The following is a 12,811-nucleotide window of genomic DNA, read 5'->3' on the forward strand; positions in this document are numbered from 1 at the left end:
CATCAGGACTGAGGGTTCCAGCAGGTACTGCCTGGTGCTTCAGCATGAAATCTAGAAATAAATGTGCAGAGATATAAGACAGGTGTTTCCCACCCTCACAGACCTCAAGGTCCATAATTATAGACACAGCACAGTGCCCGTAGGTCATCGGCATTGGTTCCTCTGTCCACCACCCATCCTTCTTAGCACAGAGCTAGGTTGGTAGAGAAGGAGAACCCAACTTTTTTTATAGAGTGTGATGGGCCAGGGGACCTGAGATGTCTAGGCTGGATGCTCAAGTGAAAATTGGTAATGAAGGGGCTGGGGCCAGCTCTCTTGGAGTATAGGGGAACCTCCCCATCCCCACTGATTCCCATTCTGCAGAATTAATTTCTTATCCCCTTTTTCTGCCCTACAGAGGGTATCTAAGAATGTGTGACATATTCCTTATGCTTCCACAAACTTCTGCCAAACAGCCCAGTTCCTTAGCCCAGCCACCAAATCAGCAACGAGTACCCCCACCCCCAGGAAACTAAGTCTGTGGCCTAGCACACCCTCAGCACTGCCCTAGCAGCTGCCCCTTACCCCCTACATGCCTGTCCTTAAGCCTCTCCTCCCTTGTAGCCCTCCTGGCAGGAGCGCAGGGGAGCTTCACTTCTGATGCTATGTGCACACAACCTGCCGTCTGACTCCTTGAAAACCTGGCCTCGGCTGATGCTTATTTACAGGTTAAGGGACTTGGAACACTGTAGGAAGGCTGAGTCAGAAAGGACAGGGATCCCTTTCTTACCCTGTGAACTGATACCAGGTTGGAGGCTGGGGGCGGGGGTCCTAGCAGAGCCCCTGTTTTGGCAGACTTGGCACTAGGAAGCCCAATGCCAACTAGTCTTAGGGCTGAGGACTCCAGGGTCAGAGAACCCTCTGGAATCCAGAGGCCTCAGGGCTTGTCTGAGCTTCTTCTTGGGGAAGTTGGGAACCAGACCAACCCAATACGCATCCCCTGGGCCCCTAGTACTTGGGGAAAAGAGAGGAGGCATCAGAGGAGAATTGGCAGGTGGTTGGGGATTTGACATGGGAGCCCCCACCTCTACCCCAATCCATAATGACAACACTGTTAAGTCCGTTCTACTAGCCGTTGCTTTTCAGGCCTGCCACATGCTTGACTTGTGCATGTGAATCAAGTGGCAGGTGTCCAGATTCTCCTCTCCGTACCCCCACCTCTCCTCCTTTTCCTGCTACCTTCCCACAGAGCAGAGATGCTGTTCACTCTAATTCTGCTCCAGGCCAGGTACCTTTCATTCGGAGTCTTAGGGGCTGTGGGGTTCAACTACCCTGATTGATTTTTGCTTTAGACTTTCCTCATGCTCAGAGGAGAGAGTCAGAGTCAAAGCTGGCCCAGCAGATTCCCACCCTGCCACCTCCCCCATGTCCAGCCTGCTGCCCCTCACCCAGTCACTCCAGAGCTCCAGCTGTCTGCACTGGGTTAATTCAGAGATACGATCTTCAATGTTGACTGATTCAGCTCCTTCCTGGAGAATTAAGGTGAAGAGCATTGACCCAGGCAGGAGTCTTGCCTTGGTTGGGCCCTACTTTCTGGGCATGAGCTTGTTTCCCTGTGTGCCCACCGTTCATCCTCTGCACCTGTTATCCCCCTCACTCCCCACCCCTGCCTGCCCGCCTGCTGCCTGCTGCCTGCCTGGCTGGGCCTGTTTTCACCCCCCTCCCATGACTAGACTTTCTCCTGCCTGTTGCAGGGGCATGAGCTGGGCTCCTGCCCCATCCTACCTGCATTTGTCCCCTCCCTCTTCTTCCCAGTTTTGGGCATGGCTTGCAACTCCTCACTCCCAGAGCCGCAGCCCCTCCACACCAAGTATGTTCCCTTAATTTGCCTCCTGGCGGAGCTGAAGGGCCAGATATCTATTAAAATCTCAGCTGTGGGCCTGGGAGGAGAGCCTCAGACCAAGACAAAGCATCTCCCTAAGGGGATTGGAGGGGGCTCAGCTCAGCCCTCTCCACCAAGGCACATCCAGAGCTGGAGTCTGGTTCCAACAAAAGCCAGGCTTGGGTCTGCTCCAGACTCCTAGCAGGCCAGGGCCCAGGCTATGACTTGTAGGAAAAAATGCTGCTTGAAAAAAAGTTTCTTCTTGAAACATACAGCTCTCTTTCCTTCTTCTTTCCTCTTCTGTACTCTCCCCCTCCCTCCAGGCATCATCTCCTGGTCCTTACACTTTCTGCCCTCACTTTGCTTCATCTTTGTGACTCACTGGACCTGCCAGAGTCCTTTCTGGACAGTGTTCTACCCACTTGGGCCCTAGGAACTCTCAATGGTCTAGAGTTCTGATTCAGACCACCTGGGCTGGCTGAGAAGGCTCCATCTGCTGGTGGTGTAGATGTGTCCAAGGAGCCATCTTCTGAGGCTTCACTGGGCACATTCTTCTAGGTAGTGGAATTAGGTACCCAACTACCACCCCCACAATGGCCTAGCAGTGCTGGGACTTTTGTCCTTCCTGCCAGCACACCTGTGTGTTTGGAGGGGGCCACCATGCTAACACAGTCAGGCGGTGTAAGGATGGAGAACTCAGGAAGAACCCATGTGAGTTGTCTTGGGTGGGGAAGCCTGCTCCTCCTTAGCCACAGGGTCTAGAACCCTCTGAGGGGTGAGGTCTGGGGACTGAGACAAGTGGCTCCGGGATCTTCAGGAGCTTTTAGCAGTGGAGACTCCTGATGTGGAAAGGTTCAGAATATTGCAGCATTCCAGGCACGTTCCTGCCCATCTCAGAGTTTGTCCAAGAGGACCAAGCTGAATTCTTGAAGGCCAAGCCAGCTGGTGGCATTTCAGAGAGCTTAGGCTTTCGTTGTTCCTTCTCTTTTTTCTCCTCCCTCTAGAAAAGCAAGTGTTTATTCCATTGCTGATGGCAGGATAAAGAGAACAGACACAAGTATCCACAACTCAGTCCAAGTATTTTATCACACACAGACTAGATGGAGGGTGGGAGATGTCAGGCACCCTCTCTCTCTCCACCATTTCCATCTCTGGGCTCTGGACGAGGCAGGCACCACCTTGGTGGTTTTCTACCAATGGGTGACTTCATGCTGCAGCTCTGGGCACAGAGGTGGGCATGCTACAGGGTGTTTGAAGGGAGGAGGCCTGCCAGGCCCTGACCATAGCCCCCTTCCTGTCCTCAGATGCTGGTGACATGATCGAAATGCAGGGCTTTGGGCCCAGCCTGCCAGCCTGGCACCTGGAGTCCCTGTGCAGCCAGGGCTCCTCCTGCCTCTCCTGCTCCACCAGCAGCTCCCCATATGCAACCCCCAGCCACTGCAGCTGTGTCCCCGACCGGTGAGTGGGCAGGGCCTAGAATACCAGCTCCCTGTGGCTGTACCTGCCTGTGTGCATTCTGCCCTTAGGGGCCATGTCCCTTGTCTGACAGGGTGGCCTCAAGTTGGACAGACCTGGGTTCGATTTCCCTTCTGCTACCTATGTGACTTTGGCAAGTTACTGAGTCTCTGTGAGCCTCTACGTTTCTGAGCCTCAGTTTCCTCATCTGTAAAATGGGAATATTACCTGCTTCCTAAGGTACTTGTGAGGACTAAATAAGGTGTATGACTTAGCACCCAGAGCTTGCCTGGCACATAGTAGGTACTCAGTACCTGGAAGCTCCCCTTCCCAGTGTGGACATAGATCCTGCCATTAGGCTGTACATCTGAGGATGCACACCAGATATCTGGGCATCGCCGTATGCCAGGAATGGTGTACAAATGGCATGTGTGTGAGGGTCCTAGGCCAGCACTTGATGCTTTTGCAGGCTCTTCACTTTAACCTGTTACTTCATTTTTTGCCTATTACTCCTAGTGACCCTGAGATGGTTCTCTCTGTTTTCATATGAGGAAACCAAGATTCACTAACATGAAGTGAAGTTAGTTGCCCAAAGTCCCTTGGGTGGTTGGGGGCCAGGCTGGGTCCCCAGCAGTTCTACCAAGGATGGCTGACAGGGACAGGGAGCCCACAGGTGTTCTGCTGGGCTATGGATCCTACTCCTCCTACCACCCAAGCACCTTACTGGCCCCTAAGCCAGAATGTCCTCTCTCAACCTCCTCTCACCAGAGGGGCCACAGCCCCTTTCCTCTGAGCCAGGTTATTTCCACAGGTTGCCCCTCAGGCTGCTGTGTGAGAGCATGAAGAGGCAGATTGTTTCCCGGGCCTTCTATGGCTGTGAGTATTGGGTGAGGTGGGGCTGTGAGGGGTGGGAGATCGGGGAGGTACCACTGTCATATGTCTTCTCCCCCGGCGCCCCCACAGGGCTGGCCTACTGCCGCCACCTGTCCACGGTGCGGACCCATCTGTCAGCTCTGGTGCGTCACAACATCATCCCGCCGGCCCGGCCCCCAGGGGCTTCAGGAGGCCTCACTAAAGATGTGTGGAGCAAATATCAGAAGGATGAGAAGGTATACACTCTGGAGTGCCAGGGCCAGAGGGTAGATCAAAGGACTAGGGGGGAGCAGCAGCGAGTACAGAGCAGCCTGCCCTGGGAGCAGCTATCATAGACCAGATGGGCATTCAAGTACAATGTAGTAGAGGTCAGGACTGATGGCCTTGGAGTGGCCCAGGTCACGGTAGACTCTTAGCTGGTTCTGTGGGTTTCCATGGGAAGGGGGCTGGACTGGTTCTAGTCTGCTTCCACATTATCTGAAACCTTGGGCAAATCTCTGCATCTCTCTGGGCTCTGTTGCCTATCCTGGAAGGAAAGGAGGTTGAACTGGATCTCATCCAGCTATAATCTGGAGCAGGGAGGACATGACCATCCCAAGGCAGGGTTTGCCTGGGCTTCAGTAGAGTGACTGTGCCCAGCCCCAGCACTCCATGGGAGGGATGGAGATGGGGTCACCCAGCTGGACTGCAGTGACCATGGGGGCTACGCAGACTTTACTTCCTGGATCCCTCAGAACTACAAGGAACTGGAGCTGCTACGGCAAGTTTACTATGGAGGCGTGGAGCATGAGATCCGTAAGGATGTCTGGCCCTTTCTGCTCGGCCACTACAAGTTTGGCATGAGCAAGAAAGAGATGGAGCAGGTAAGGAGACCCCACTCCCATAAGGTAGGGAGATGGAGAGTGGGCCCAGAGACCCCAGCGAGGGCCCTCTGAAGCCTTGGCCCCTTCCCAGCTAGAAAGAAACATGGCAGAGGAAGGTGTTAGAAGAGCAGCCCCACTGTCTTCACCCCTAGGCCCAACCCTTTTCTCCAGCTGTCCCAAGAGGACACTCTCATTTCCATGGTCATGGTGTGCTCTGAGACAGGTGGACTCAACAGTGGCAGCAAGGTATAAACGAGTGCTGGCAGAGTGGAAGGCCTGCGAGGCTGTGGTGAGGCAGCGGGAGCGGGAGGCTCAGCCAACCACCCTCACCAAGTTCTCCTCGGGCAGCAGTATCGACAGTCATGTGCAGCGCCTCATCCACCGAGATTCCACCATCAGCAATGACGTGAGCCTGACGGGACCTGGGGGAGCCAGGGGCAGGGGCCACCAGCGTTTTATGGGAGTAAGACAGAGTCCTGAGCACCAGCCTGAACTCTAGGAGTCACTGACACCGGAGCCCTGGGCAAATGGCTTAATGTGTCTGTGTCTTGTTTTCTTCTGCTAGAAAACCAGGTGACTTGTCCCCCTGCTGCCCGCTTCTCTGAGTGTCACAGGAATAAAATGACATAGTGCTCCGTGTTCTGTTTTCATGGACAAGCAGGGAAGGAAGAGTGTTTCAGGATTTAGGGAAGCCTTCCTTCCTTGTAGAGAGTTCTCTCAAGGCTAGAAATAGGCAGCCCAGGGTTAGAGTCCCAGGTCCCGCAGCCAGTAAGATGAGGGGTCATGGTGTCCCCTCAGCTCCACTGTCCTCTGACTGGGGGGTTTCACCAAGTGTGATTGGTCAGAGACCAGAATGACACAGAAGGGTCCTGTTGGTATGTCCTGGCCAGATCTGCCCTCCTACCCTGGCATCTTCATCCCACTATAGAATGGACTGTGCAGAGCTCATTTAGAGGCCACGCACTGCCTCCAGCAGCACCCCTGACTTTAGATGAAGAGCAAGTCCCAGACCATGGGTGTTTCGGTTTTAAGAATATTCTTTTTATTATCTTATGTTTTTTCCTTTCTTTCTTTTTTTTTTTAGCTAAAGACTTTATTTATTCATGAGAGACACAGAGTGAGAGAGGCAGAGACATAGGCAGAGAGAGAAGCAGGCTCCATGCAGGGAGCCCAATGTGGGACTCCATCCCAGGACCCCAGGATCACGCCCTGGGCTGAAGGCAGGCGTTCAACTGCTGAGCCACCTAGGTGTCCCTGTTTTTTTCTTTAAAACTATCTCTCTAGATAATGTATATATATTTTTTTTTTTTAAGATTTTATGTATTCATGAGAGACAGAGAGAGAGAGAGAGGCAGAGACACAGGCAGAGGGAAAAGCAGGCTCCATGCAGGGAGCCTGACATGGGACTCGATCCCGGGTCTCCAGGATCACGCCCTGGGCTGAAGGCAACGCTAAACCACTGAGCCACCTGGGCTGCCCCAGATAATGTATATTCTTGTTAATTTACTAAAGCCTTACACTAACAGAGAACTGAAGCTGGAGCAAGACTTAAAAGAGATGATAATCACCAAGGGAATTCCTTGCGCTCCTTTCTATGTGCTCTGTTCTTCCATCCCTTTTCTCTCTGTCTTTGGGTTTTGTGCGGTCTCAAGTCCACACGGTGCCCCAGCTGCTTAGCCCATGAACTGCTGTAGCTCTCCTTGCGGGCATTAATATGAGACTCTGTGTTGCTGTAGGATCATGGCCTCCCCTGACTCTGACTCCACGCTCCGTGCTTCTTCCCAAAGTGAAAACTCCTTTCAGCATCCCTTTCTGTGCATAGTCCAAGCAGAAAAACAAAACCTTCTGTGTATGTCTCTCTTATCTTCCCTAGGACATGTATACAGTTTCAAATCAGTAGAACAGGTTACCTTTCACTTGCTACCCCTCCTGAGCTTGTGTGAAGCCCATGTAACTGATTAGGCACCTACTAGAGAAGTTTCCTAGCTTGTTCTGCTAAACATCCAGTACTGAACATAAGGAAGAACTTGTTTTCCTAACACTCTCAGGCTGCTGCCCACTTTGGCCACACCAAAGCTAGTGGCAGCCTTCATTAGTACACAGCTCCCCTAACCTGAGGCGGCCTTGTGACTTCGGGGCTTTTAGTATTACACGCTGCTCACGTTGGCTGTCGAGTGTCTGAGCCTCCAGTTCCCCTTCCCTGCAGCCGCCACAGAAAGTCATAAAGTCCTGGATTGGTTCCCGCTTTTTCTCTGGCCCTAGAGAGGGGCCGAGGCAGGGGACCAGATAGGGCTAAAGATGGTGTTTTTATGTTTGCTTGGAGCCTGATTGCTCTCCAGCCAGTCGCAGGGGTCAGAAGGAGAGGCTGGGAAAATTGGGTGGGGGCGCGGTGTGGAGGCCGTGACATCGTCTGTTCGGACCCCCAGAAGGAGACAGCAAGCTGAGGGAAGGTGCTGGAGTAGGAGTGTGAGCCCCACCATCTCTTCACCCCCACCAGGTATTTATCTCTGTGGATGACCTGGAGCCCCCACCGCCCCCGGGCACTGAAGATTGCAGAGCTGAGCCTGAGCAGGAGCTGGGAGCAGGGCCCTTGGGCTCCACCGTGGTGGGACAACAGCAGTCCGTGGAGTTTGACTCTCCAGACTCAGGACTGCCATCCTCTCGCAATTACTCTGTGGCCTCAGGCATCCAGTCGAGCATAGATGAGGGGCAGAGCATGGGCTTCGAGGAGGAGGATGGCGGTGGGGAGGAAGGCTCCAATGGGCCAGTCCCAGCAGCCGGTGCTTTCTCCGAGTCCCAAGATCCCAGCCAGCAGAAGGCCCCGCAGGCTAGGGAGCTGGAGGCAGGGGAGGAGCTTGCGGCCGTGTGCGCTGCTGCCTACACTGTAGGTGGACATCCCCTGGGCACTGTTCTCAGCCAGCCCCAAAGGCCCTCCTGACACCCTGAGGCTTGGGGGTAGGGGTTGGTGGGTGGCAGATGGGGGTGCCCTGACTGTCCTGTGGGGGCCCTGGGCCCATCCCTTGGCATCCCCAGAGGGTTCTGTTCTCAGAGTCCCTTGGTTCCTGCATTTGCTGCATTCCTGTATATAGGCATCCCTTCCAGCCCCCACTGACGACTCAGGGCTACCCACTCTTCCAGATAGAATTACTGGATACTATGGCCTTAAATCTGCACCGCATAGACAAGGATGTACAGCGCTGTGACCGCAATTACTGGTACTTCACGACCCCCAACCTCGAGAGGCTCCGAGACATCATGTGCAGGTGCCACTGTGGGGCAGGGTTCAGGATGGGAGGCAGGGCCTCTGCTGTGTGAGAGGTTAGGTTGGGCAGGGGCCCTGCTCCTCTGCCTCGCACTGCATCACACTCAGCTCTCTGTCTGGAACACTTTCCCTGCCATGCCCCCCACCCACCTCACCCCACCCCTCCCCTCTTCTTTCTTCAAGGTCTTTCAGATCTCAGCTTCAGCCATACTTCTCCAGGAAGCCTAGCTGATTGCCCTCACCTCAGCCTGTTCATTGTGTCTTTCCTTGAGCTCCCGAGTGCCTTGAGGATGGAGGCCATGGGTGTTTACCACTGTGCTAGTACTTTAGGACCATAGAAGGGCTGACTTCTGGGTAGCAAGCTGCTCTAGGAACCATCTCCCAAGGGGTCCCCGCAGGGAGCACAGGATGGCACACCCATAGTGACTGTGTACCCGGCATTTCAGCTACGTGTGGGAGCACCTGGACATAGGCTATGTGCAGGGCATGTGCGACCTGCTGGCACCTCTCCTGGTCATCCTTGACAACGGTGAGGGACCGGAGCCGGAGGTGGGGGTAGACAGTATTCCCAGAGTGCCATTGGGATTGGGCTGATATAAGCTGGAGAAAGGGAAGGAAGACCAATAGGTCTGGAAGGGTGGGGATGTAAGCCAGCCCTGTCCTCTGGGCCACAGGACACCCCCTGTAAAGTGAGGCACTGGGGTCACCTGCCTTGCCAGCCTCACACCCATCTCCTCTCAGATCAGCTGGCCTATAGCTGTTTCAGCCACCTCATGAAGAGGATGAGCCAGAACTTCCCCAATGGGGGCGCCATGGATACCCACTTTGCCAACATGCGCTCCCTCATTCAGGTGAGGTCAGCAGCTGCCTGTGGACTCATGACCAGGCACCACTGGGCTCATCTATCATCCACAGGGAGGCCAGGAAGCATTCCAAAAATGTCCTTTCCACATAAGCTTAGTATCTTTCACTTAAAGAACTATTGTTTTCAATGTTACAAGCCCAGGGGGCATGTCAGTATGTGAATACTGTGCTCATGAAACTTCTGGTGAGTGGTGTGATTGACAGTGAATCAAACACCCAGAAAATTGTACAATTCCAAAAAGAGTACCTCCCAGAGAAATGGGTGGAGCAGCAGAGCTTAGCCTTCACCCAAAGAGACCAGAGGGTCTCGGGAGCCAGGCCCACAGCCCCCTGCAGTGGACGAGCTGGGTGGAGCACACAGGGGTGGCTGCAGTGGCAGCAACAACTCAGCTCCACTCCCTTTTTTTACTTCTGCAAGATCCTGGACTCCGAGCTGTTCGAACTGATGCATCAGAATGGAGACTACACCCACTTTTACTTCTGTTACCGCTGGTTCTTGCTGGATTTTAAGAGAGGTAAGAGGTGTGGGATGCATGGTGGGGCTAGCTAGGGTCAGGGCAGTGGGAGATCCCTCTCCCCAGAGTAAGTGGTTACTAACCATAACTGCACTTAGGAACCCCCTGGGGAGCCTTTTAGACACACAAGTGCCTTGGCTCCACCTAACACCAGACTTAAGAAGTGTGGCTGCCTAGGCATCCACAATTTGACGAGCTCCTGTGATTCCAAAGTGCTACTAACAATCACCCTAAGCCAATGGTTTTGGGGCTGTTTTCAAACCAAATCTCAAGCAGCAAGGCCTATAAAAGAAGAGCCGCTCCAGCTGACAAGAGTGCAGGTGTGCTGGAGTCATAGAGGAGAAAGGCAGGGTCTGGACCTGGGGTACAAAACCCTACTGGTGGACTAGGCTCTGTGTAATGGGGAGAATCCCAGGACTTTGGGCCCTGGAGCTGTCTCCACATTTGGCTCCATCCAGAGGCCCCTGGGGAGCCAGGCTCAGCCTTAGCTCCTTACTATCCTCAGAGCTGGTATATGAGGATGTGTTTGCTGTGTGGGAGGTGATCTGGGCAGCCCGGCACATCTCATCAGAGCACTTTGTCCTGTTCATCGCACTGGCCCTGGTGGAGGCCTACCGTGAGATTATCCGGGACAACAATATGGACTTCACCGATATCATCAAGTTCTTCAATGGTAGGAGCTGCTCCAGCCATCCTGACTGCCCCCAGTAGGGGCATGGGGGCCTCCACTCCTGGCCTGGGCAGGGTGGGAGGGGCTCTCAGAAATCCCCAGTCCCTTCCCAGGAAGCAGGTGGAAACAGCAGGCTGGGCAGCCACAGGGCTCCTCCCAGACTAGTGCCCCTGCTCCAGCATCCCCACAGTTATGTGTGTTTCCCCCAGAACGGGCTGAGCATCATGATGCCCAGGAGATCCTGCAGATCGCCCGTGACCTCGTCCACAAGGTGCAGATGCTCATAGAGAACAAGTGAGGGCTGCGGCCAGGAAGCAGCAGCCAACGAGAGCCTGGGCTCCGGGCCCCCAGGCCCGACAGGGAGAGGTGTGGGGCAGCTGAGACTGCCAGACCCCCAGCTGGCCCCGCCTGCCCACCTGTGTTCCTACTAACAAAGTGCTTGTGAGCCTGGGATTCGACTCCAGGCGGTGCTGGCCCTGTAAGGGCAAGTCAGGGGGCCTGGATGCCTTGGTCCAGGCAGGGCAGGGGTGGGAGGTCAGCCTCAGGGAGTGGCTGCCTTGGGGGACACCTACTCTATTCCCCTCTCAAACACCTGAGACTAGCCCCCCCGTCACCTGCATCCTCAGCCTGGACTGCTCCTCATGGCCTCTCCTAGGTCGGCCTGGGCCCTATAGAGTAACGGGGCTGTAGCTGCCTGGCCCCACCTGGCATGGGTCATGTAGGTGAACCAACAACTCTGCACTGTATCTCTTCTTCAATTCCCTTTGCAGGCAGAGTGCACATACCCACCCCAGCCCCAGTGGGGGCAGCCAGAACAGCTACCAATTCAGGCATGTGTCCCTGGTGCAGGAGACTGTGAGGCAGTCAGATGTGGGCCCCAGGTGGGAGCAGCCCACCTCAGCAGCACTGCCACTGCCTTTGGCCACCTGACCAAAGGTGACCCCGTGCATTGCCCATCTGTACAGAACGCCCACATGGCATCTGTACGGTTTCACTCTCACAACCTGGCTCTTGCTTTATACATTAGTTGCTTCCCTGACAACTGTGTAAGTGACACTTAAGCCAGCCAGATGATCTGCAATGCAGTGGGAGCACTCACTGTCAAGAGGAATCCCAGGGTGATTCTTTAGGGAGGAAATCCTCCCATAGCGTCCTCTTAGGGATAGGCTCTGGAGCTTTGGAGCAGCCCATTGCCTGTCTCAGGCATCTGCTGAGTCCCTGGATCTGGAGGAAGAGGAGGATGACTGGGTCTTCCCTGTGTGTCCCTGGTGAGAAGCAAGGCTAGCTCTGCCTGCCACGTGCTTCTCAAGGTGTGGAGAAGCCTAGAGACCCAGAAATCCTTTTGGAGGAGCATCACTCATAGGGATGCTAGGAAGGGCCTACCTCCTAGGCACGCTGCTTGCTCTGTCATCCCCACTTCCCCTCTACCACTCAACACAAGAGGCTAAGGCTTTGCCCTGGGGCCAGGAGGCCACTCTGCCACAGGGGCAAGGTCCTGTCCAGTAGTCACCTAGATCTGGAGACTTCTGGCATTTGAGAAACAAGGAAAGGGCCCAGCAGCCCTGCTGCATCCAGCACAGTCTCCCCAGCCCACCCCTGTCCTGGGCACTGCACAACCTTCCTAGGGGCCAGCTGCCCCACTGCCTAACCCCCCTTGTTTGTGAGTCCTTGGCTGCCACCAAGCATGGTGGCCATTGTGTGCCTGCCTTAGTGACTCAGTGGTTTCGTGAGAGGCAAAGTATGTATGTTTTTTGTTTGTTTGTTTGGCTCAGAAACTATACTCATCAGTGTTAACAGACCAATAAACACAGCATTTGGCAACATTTGAGGCTTTGGGGGCTGCTTGTGGGCTGGCAGTGGACAGTGACTTTGTGTATTGGGAAATTCTATAAGCTCCACAATTGAACTGTAAAGAGGGCCAGCCCCACAAGACAAGGATGGTGAAGAGAGAGAACCAAAGTTTCCAGGAGAGAGGGACCTCAGCTGTGGGCTGGTCAGGGGCAGATGCGACAGCCAGACCCCAAGTACTCAGTGGGGGAACCCCACCGCAGAGCCAGTGGTCCTATCTCACACTAACCAATGACCTGTCCAGCCTCAGGATAAGTATAGGTCCCTGTCCCACTCCTTCCTCAGCCTGCCTGCCCTCTTGGCCAGCTACAATGAGGAGTTGATGCTTGAATGGGAATCTGCAGGAGCCTCCTGGCCTCTCCAGCCAGTGGGGGAGAACCCTGCCCCTCTGGCCCTGGCTCTTGCTCACTGAGCACGCTGAGCTGCCTGCTTCAGGCTGGGGCACGAGAGTGATGAGAGTGTCAGGAGGGATCAAACCTGCTGAGGCATGGAAAGGGCCCAACTATAATAGTAGGTTCCCAGCTGCCTTCCCCCACCCCAGAGGATTACTGCTATCATCAGTGGCTCTGGGTGGAGGGCTCCAGCCACAGCCACCAGCAT

At 54.7% G+C, this 12,811-nt stretch overlaps 1 protein-coding gene across 6 annotated transcripts in view; it reads left to right on the plus strand.

Annotated features, from left to right (window-relative positions):
* Positions 1–12,186, plus strand: part of SGSM2 (small G protein signaling modulator 2) — a 35,580-nt gene extending 23,394 nt beyond the window's left edge. For 4 of the 6 annotated variants that reach the window (XM_038548507.1, XM_038548509.1, XM_038548506.1 and 1 more), the window contains 12 exons: positions 3,166–3,319; positions 4,128–4,192; positions 4,280–4,425; positions 4,924–5,052; positions 5,276–5,458; positions 7,550–7,936; positions 8,191–8,315; positions 8,761–8,843; positions 9,056–9,165; positions 9,597–9,693; positions 10,199–10,366; positions 10,573–10,890. In XM_038548507.1, coding sequence (XP_038404435.1) covers positions 3,166–3,319; positions 4,128–4,192; positions 4,280–4,425; positions 4,924–5,052; positions 5,276–5,458; positions 7,550–7,936; positions 8,191–8,315; positions 8,761–8,843; positions 9,056–9,165; positions 9,597–9,693; positions 10,199–10,366; positions 10,573–10,661 — 1,736 coding nt within the window. In that variant the 3' untranslated portion in view covers positions 10,662–10,890. The other 2 variants (XM_038548505.1, XM_038548510.1) reach the window with 2 other exon arrangements.
* The last annotated feature ends 625 nt before the right edge of the window (positions 12,187–12,811 follow it).

This window comes from Canis lupus, chromosome 9, assembly GCF_011100685.1.
Source record: "Canis lupus familiaris isolate Mischka breed German Shepherd chromosome 9, alternate assembly UU_Cfam_GSD_1.0, whole genome shotgun sequence".
NCBI lineage: Eukaryota > Metazoa > Chordata > Mammalia > Carnivora > Canidae > Canis > Canis lupus.